This window comes from Conger conger, chromosome 5 (assembly GCF_963514075.1).
Source record: "Conger conger chromosome 5, fConCon1.1, whole genome shotgun sequence".
NCBI classification, from domain to species: Eukaryota; Metazoa; Chordata; class Actinopteri; order Anguilliformes; family Congridae; genus Conger; species Conger conger.
This window is the reverse complement of record NC_083764.1, coordinates 23,866,752-23,874,528: the sequence shown is the minus strand read 5'-3', so window position 1 is coordinate 23,874,528 and position 7,777 is coordinate 23,866,752. Positions and strand designations below refer to the sequence as shown.

Sequence of the window (7,777 nt, the reverse complement as noted above, 5' to 3'; positions counted from 1 at the left end):
CATAACAATCATCCAGGTTTCTGGTTAATGTGTAGTAACTTGATATTTGAAATTGCACATTAGATTCGCAGTCTGAGTCACAAATGAACACAGTAGTTACATGGGCCTTTGGCAATGAAGTTTGTGAGCCCTTTGCTCTGTCATTTCTGAATTGCACTATTCACCTCCAAGCCAGAAGGAGCGCTACTGATTTTGACTGCAGCTCGTGAAGGCTGACGTTACTTTAGCATTACGCTGCTCTGAACCTATGCTTTGAACGTTGTGCCAGCCATGTATCGGTTTTGTGCATTAGCGTTACTTCTTTTATCATTTCTATTTGAATCAGCAATTTCAATTTCTTTTCATTTACCAGTTAATTCGCGAAAATGTTTGCGGGAAGAAATCCACAAAGACGTACTCGTTACTGGAGAATACGACGTTGGTGAGCAGCCTAATACGAAGACCAATCTTAAGGTGAGTCGACCGGGAAGTTGGCTAAGGAAATGGTGAGGATGTATGAGAAGACCTAAATTAGGCCAGGAGAGCTGTTGTAAAAGTATTTCGTACACCACGAACGTTAGCTAACTGTCATGCATCGATGTTGTATACATCCTAACACTAAAAAAAATGCAATAGGATCCATGTATTAAGGTTACTCAGATTTGAGACCACTAACGTTGGGCCACGTAGCTAAGTAATCTAGCTATGTGCTGGTTAATTTGACAAGCTAGCCTAGCTTGCTAGCTAGCTACAATAGTCTTGAGTAGTTGTCAAATTTCCGGTTCGTTTCTAGCTATGAGTTTGACGTTATTTAGTGGGCGCTAACGGTAGCCATCCCTTTGCGTTGTATTTAATGACTATTTTTGTTCGTTGCGTGTGAAACGGAATAGTTAGCTATGGGAAAACGGTTTCACTGGGATCTGAGCAGCAACCTATTGACTCAGGAAGTAACACGTCATTCTTAACAATAGCCAAGGCCAGCAGTTTGACGGTAGGTAGCTAGCTAGTATTAACGTTTCACTCTGAATAAGTACGTTACTGTCGCGCTTTCATTCAGTAGACTGGTTTTCATTGTGGTTTGACTTAATTTAGCTACATTCTTTTGCAGTCTGCCGCGTGGTGCAATGCAGTTTTTGTTTGCAGGATTGCTTCGACTAACATTGGCTCGCTTTGTAGCTTACACCTGTCAGGACATCGGCCGATATTGATCATGATCTATGATCCCTAGTTGCGTTGTGCTACAAGTTATTCATTTCTCAAATATCTGCAACATGTGAACTCTTGTGCTTGTCCCGTCCGTGTGTTTTTTGTCTATGCACTGTTTAGTTTGCAATGTTGTGAGACATTATTGATTGTATTTATTGAGAGCATTTCTCTGAATTTCTCTAACAGATTACAGACTCTTCAGGCCACATCTTGTACCTAAAAGAAGATGCTTCGAAGGGGAAGTTTGCCTTCACCACAGAGGATTATGACATGTTTGAAGTCTGCTTTGAGAGCAAGTTTCCAATGGGTAGGCACTATGCCCTCACATTTAAATTTTACTTTAAGAGAGCAGATAATGGTGTTGATGATTGATGGTGTTGTTCATATTGTATTTGTAATTACTGTATTTTTGCAAAGAGCATACAAGCAATTGGCTATAGCATACAGCCAGCTAAAGGCTGCTGACCCCCATCTTCATTAATGCCAACTCTCCTTCCACAGTGAAAAACCTGAAAAATAGGACTCAGAATGAACTGTTTGTGCTAGTGTGAATAGATCAGAATTATGACTTACTGGTTCCCTGAAAGAAGAAGAAGAAGAAGAAGAAGCAGAAGAAGAAGAAAAAAACAAACAAACTTGGAGTTTGGTTGGGGCGAAGGTCATTTATGAAAGTGTTGGGTTTGTTGCAGCACCCTCATAATGAACCTTTTCCTTGTTCCAGGAACTGGGCGAGTTCCCGACCAGCTGGTCAATTTGGACATGAAGCATGGTGTGGAGGCCAAGAACTATGAGGAGGTGAGTGAGGGCAGAGGGGGTAATTGGTGACCTGTGGCAGTCCATTGCAGACCACTGCTCCAGCCTTTACGACTACCTGGACTGGACCTGGTTTTCCTTTCGTTTCTCCCATTCAGAAGGCTGTTCCTCAAAGCTAACCCATGCAAACATTTCTCGACAACATTACAGCCTTGCTACACCTTTTGACTATGTCTTTGGGGAGGGGTCCTAGGGGTTGGAACTAGGGCTGTGCCAGTAAATGCTGCTTTAAATGGTGAATGGTTGGCACCTTTATCCAAAGCACTGTACAATTGATGCTTCTCATTCACCCATTCATACACACACTCACACACCGACAGCGATTGGCTGCCATGTAAGGCACCGACCAGCTCGTCAGGAGCATTTGGGTGTTAGGTGTCTTGCTCAGGGACACTTCGACACAGCCCGGGTGGGGGATCAAACCGGCAACTCTCCGACTGCTAGACAACTGCTCTTACTGCCTGAGCCATGTTGCCCCCTAGCTCGGGGCTCGCCTCCCTGCCTCACCGGGTAAGTGAAAAAACGATAAGAGGTGCTCGACTGAAATCACAGAATGTTCATGAACGTTTTAACGTCGCCCGACATTGTCCATGGCTGTTGTTTAATTCAAAATATTTGATTTATGAAGTATAATCCGAACATGACTTTTTATTGCGTACTGCCACTTGTTAGTGGATATCGGTATGCATAGCTCATTCACTTATTTGTGCCTACTATTAGATATCCTGAGAGAATGACACCGAGGCAAAATGTCATAAGAAATCCAGAATGAAAACTCGCCCTTATGTGTCCATTAAGTGTTATTGTTAACACACACACACACACGTTTCTATTACTGTGTAACTGTGTATGCAAGGTATGCACTGTACCTCCCTCAGGAATGTGGGTGGTGTGGTTATTCTAGTAGTGCCTTGCAGGGATAATCCAGCCTCTTGTGCTGAGAGAACTCCAGGGTCAGACTATAATTCCAAATCCAGGTCAGTGATCAGGTTTGCCTTCAATTTAGTTTTCGGAGTTTCACTTGTAAGTGAATAGGTGGATGGGTAGGTTTTGGGGCGGAGCACAGGCTGTGTGTGTTCTTGTCTGTTCATGGAACAGTGAAACATTCCCTCACTTTAACACTCCATTATTCTCTTGGCGGGCTTAAGTTAGTGGATTCGTACCCTCTGTAGTTTTCTTCATAACGGAGGTTGGGGATAAACATGGTAAGAAACCAATGAATGGTGCTGTCTGCATACCGGAAATTTCTAAGAGTGACTGCTTGCTGCCAAAAAAACTGTGGACAATCCATGACCAACACTGACACCTGCTGGAGGGCATGAGGCTTGATAAGCAAAAGGCCTTCAGATGCTTTCTACTTACATTTAGAAACAAAGTTTGCAAAGAAGCAAAGTTTGGACTTCGCAGTATTTATGAATGTTGGATCTGTTTGTAGAAAAGCTTTTAGGAAATAGTTGCAAGGCTTCACAAATACCCTGAACAAAGGTTCTGAGCTTTCAGTCGCCAGCTTACAACAACCTATCACTAGACGCTGCTCTGCACAGCAAAATGAAATGATTGGTGTATGACTGGGAGTCATTAAAAACGGACATTAGGTCCAATCAATTTTCGGATTCATGAAGTCCCACCGCCCCCTTTTATCACTAGTTGCAGTGTTGCTGTCCATAGTGACATTGGCTCAGGCGGGGTGACATTGGTCACGCGGTGAGAGCGGTCCTCTGGCAGTCGGAGGTTTGCCAGTTCGATCCCGCCATGGGTGTGTCGGAGTGTCCCTGAGCAAGACACCCAACCCCCAGTTGCTCCTGATGAGCTGGTTGGTGATTGGGTACCTTGCATGGCAGTCAATCGCCGTTGGTGTGCGTGTGTGTGTATGAATGGGTGAATGAGAAGCATCAATTGTACAGCGCTTTGGATAAAGGCGCTATATAAATTTACTGTTTACCATTACCAGTATTTAGTGTGAGTAATGCCTGCCTCTTTACACCCAGATCGCAAAGGTGGAAAAGCTGAAGCCCCTGGAGGTGGAGCTGCGACGGTTGGAAGATCTTTCTGAGTCCATTGTCAACGATTTCGCCTACATGAAGAAGCGCGAGGAGGAGATGAGGGACACCAATGGTAAGGCTGCAGGGATGCGTGGGACATTGAGTTCAGACACGTTTTGTAGTTTCATTCTGAGCTCTTGTCAGAATGAAATGGGCAGAATAGAATGGATATATTATTTGATTCTCTGGAAAGTTTTATGCCTTGAGCAGTAATTTCTGCCTGGATTGTTGCGATATGTAGATGTTTACAAATTAATTATACTTCAGTGGTTATTAAATGGTAATTAAAGCTGAAAAGACACTAGAATGGGGTAGGGGTCAATTCCATTTCAATTCTGGAAGTAAAAATGTATTGATTGAATTTCAATAGACTTCCTGACTTGACTTGAATTGAAATTAAATTGACCCGAACCTTGCACCCGAACTAATTTTATGAGAAAATGAAATGGATAGACAATTTCTCCCTCCCTCAAACATTGAAGTGCTGTAAGATGCCTTCTGTGGTAGGAAATACTGGATCAGGTCTTTATTTCTCATTTCCACTCCAATAAGGTAATTAAATATACATGTTTGATGAATGTACCATGTTTTGAAAGGATGAAGTGGTGTAAAATTGTCCCTGGTTTCGAGTTGAGTGCCCATGCTTCACCTGCTGGAAAAGTGGTGAATAGAATTATATCTCATGACTCCACACTGGGGAGAAAAAGACAAAACTGTAAAATGGCAGTAGGCACCCCAAAAGGTTTCCTGTGAATGTACAGGGCTCATTCCAAATGCTTATTTTCTAATCTTTTCTCTCTTACTTGCTCCTGGCCTGGAAATTGATCGAGGTCTGCCATCTTTTAAGGATATTCCAGCCCGTCAAACATTCCTTCTAGAAGCTACAAGTTCTCTCAAAACTCTCTATCTTTCCTGAGCAGGAAAACATCAGTGTTTCCTTGGAAAGCCTGACATAAATTATTGACCTCCTCTCCCCATCTGCCACACATCTGCCACGTCAGGAACTGGCATGGCTTAGAACTGATGTTTAAAGGAGCAAGGACATTCCATTTGCCTAATTAATGTTTTCTCAATTTCCCCGTCTTCATTACTCTTTCAATGGGTGGAGTTGTGAGTAGAGAAAAAAGAGCAAGGAAAGGGAAAAAGATGAGAAATAAGCAGAATGAGCCCGTGGAGTTTTGTTTGAAATTCTTATGACGCACTGATTGGGTAAATGAGTTCTTTCTTGGAAATTGCTAGAAAGCTGCATGTCAACATCGTGCCTTCATGTTTGCTTCATCCTCCGTCCCCAATCCAGAGTCGACCAACACCCGTGTCCTGTACTTCAGCATCTTCTCCATGTGCTGTCTGATTGGACTGGCCACCTGGCAAGTCTTCTACCTACGCCGCTTCTTCAAGGCAAAGAAGCTCATTGAGTAAGACTGCGAGCCTGGGCCGGGGAATGCACTGGGCTTACTGCCTGGTTCTTGCACCACCACCACATTCAACTGTTGGGTGAAGAGGGGTCCAGTTCAAGTTCTTTTTTTTTTGTTGGATTTTCTAAGGTTACACTTGCCGTTTCAAAGGTTACACTTTTACCACTGAAGTACTCTTCTTCTTTTTTTCCCTTCTGTCTAGTCTATCTCAAAAATGATGGGTGTCTCAGTTTAGTTTTATGGTGTTTTTTTGTAAATAGACTTTCTAAGGGAGATGTTTTTGTTCTCCTTTCCCCCCTACACTGTATAAGAAAGCAGTTGTGCTTGAGGATACATGAAAACCTGTAATAAAGCTTGGAATGTTGTGGAATCTAAGAATGATGAGGTACATGGGTCTGTAAGATTTTCTTTCGAATTGTGTAAATCTGTCGATTCCATTTTTGTGTAAATGCAACCTTTTGTCTTTTTCGCTGTATTAATAACAGACCTTGAATATATCAGTTAAAATGGTTGGCATTTATATAGCGCCTTTTATCCAAAGTTAAGAAAGTGCTGTACACATACTTAGCAGTATTGGGGGTTTGAATCAAGAACATTCTGATGTGAAGCAATGTGGAGAACTGCTTAAATTCAGAGTTATTTCATACTAATTTATTTAACAAATCAGTTATATGGTAAGCCTGAAGTGATTCACAAGGCCATAGAGATTTTTTCCAATCATTCAATCCCTCAAAAAACACACTTTCTAGCAGCAGTTATATTGTGTGTTCGTGAATCCTTTGTTTTAAACATGCTGTGGTGGAGTTACATTTAATTGATTTTGCCCATTTTTACTAGTTGATGTCAGAGGGTTTTTTTTTTTTTTTTAAAAGCTTGCTCAGTTTAATGTTCATAATGCGTAAAAGCTTTTTTTAATCTGGAATTTCAATAAAAAGGGCTTTGTGATAGGTATTTGTTTATGCTTAATGTTATGCACTACATTCAAGGTTTGGAGACTGAATATAGTCTCTCGCATTGGATAGACAGACTTATCCAATCGTAGTCGATGTCAGTTTTGGAAAATGTTATTACTCCCTTCTTTTTCGTTGCTGCAGTAACAAGTTAAACATGAAATGGTATATGGAGTCACAGGAATACATTTGGCAGTAGTAAACAAAGATTAGCTATGGAGCCAACTACAATTTCTCCGAACACTGTTACTGTAGCTTTCTTGATCCAAAGTATAATAACAACTAGCTGCCAGTCGTGGTCAGCACGTTTTGATTTTGGAGAACATGTAAATACATTTGGCCAGGCCTGCCATTGTATTAGTGTCAAGTTTTAACAAGATAAATGACCTTCCAACGTAAAAGAAATTCCTGGCTGGACTGGACGCTTTCTAGAATCTGGGGAGATATAGCTTTATTAACAAAACTTTTGGGATGACCAATGCTTAATATAAACTATGGAATTGTCCTTAATTGTATTTTCTATTTGTTAGGCTAGCTGTGCTTGTACAGAAGATTAAAGTTTTGTCATTTTTGAAAACAAATCCCAGTTAACGGCCTGTCAATGGATCTACTCAAAATATAACAAGGATGGATATGGCTTATGTACATTTTCCTAAATTAGAGGTTTAGGCCAGGGGTCTGCAACACCACTCCTGGAGAGCCACACACCATGCTCATTTTTGTTTTCTCCTGAAAATCAGCACCTAGTTCAGACCGAAGCAATCAGCTGATGAGTCAACTGTGCGATCAACTGTTTTAATTTATTAAGTTGCTGACGGTTGTGTTCAAATGAATAGCAGTGCATTAAAAAAGTGAATAAAGTGCCACTGTTTTTAATAGCTTTTAGTTCATATTTCAAGGCTAGTGGAAACATTACACATTCAATTCCAAATCAAAGCATTAACAAATTTCATCAAGTCTGCGTTTTTCTTTTACATGAAGCAAAGAAAAGGAATTTTTAATCCGTTAAAATAAATGGCAGTGTTCACATTTTTCTCTTCAAACTCAAGCATTACTGTATAAACTGAAGATAGTTTTCAAGATTTAACTTCACTTTAAATTACTGAACTAATATTTAGTTGCATAACCATTGTTTTTGCTGTGCATCTGTGTTGCATCGAGTCAATCAACTTCTGGCACCTGGAAACAGGTATTTCAGCTCAGGAGGAACTACAGTACTGTGCAAAAGTTTTAGGCAGGTGTGAAAAAATGCTGTAAAGTAAGAATGCTTTCAAAAATAGAAATGTTATCAATTAACAAAATACAAAGTGAGTGAACAGAAGAAAAATAAATCTCTATTTGGTGTGACCACACTTTGCCTTCAAACCAGCAT

General features: G+C 40.9%; 1 protein-coding gene across 1 annotated transcript; it reads left to right on the top strand.

The window, feature by feature from the left end:
- The first annotated feature begins 203 nt into the window (after positions 1-203).
- LOC133129629 (transmembrane emp24 domain-containing protein 10-like) lies at positions 204-6,402 on the top strand. The gene is made up of 5 exons (XM_061243846.1): positions 204-453; positions 1,372-1,492; positions 1,907-1,980; positions 3,987-4,113; positions 5,338-6,402. Exons 1-5 carry the CDS (start codon positions 271-273, stop codon positions 5,457-5,459), a joined length of 627 nt encoding a protein of 208 aa, XP_061099830.1. The 5' UTR covers positions 204-270; the 3' UTR covers positions 5,460-6,402.
- Positions 6,403-7,777: the final 1,375 nt, after the last annotated feature.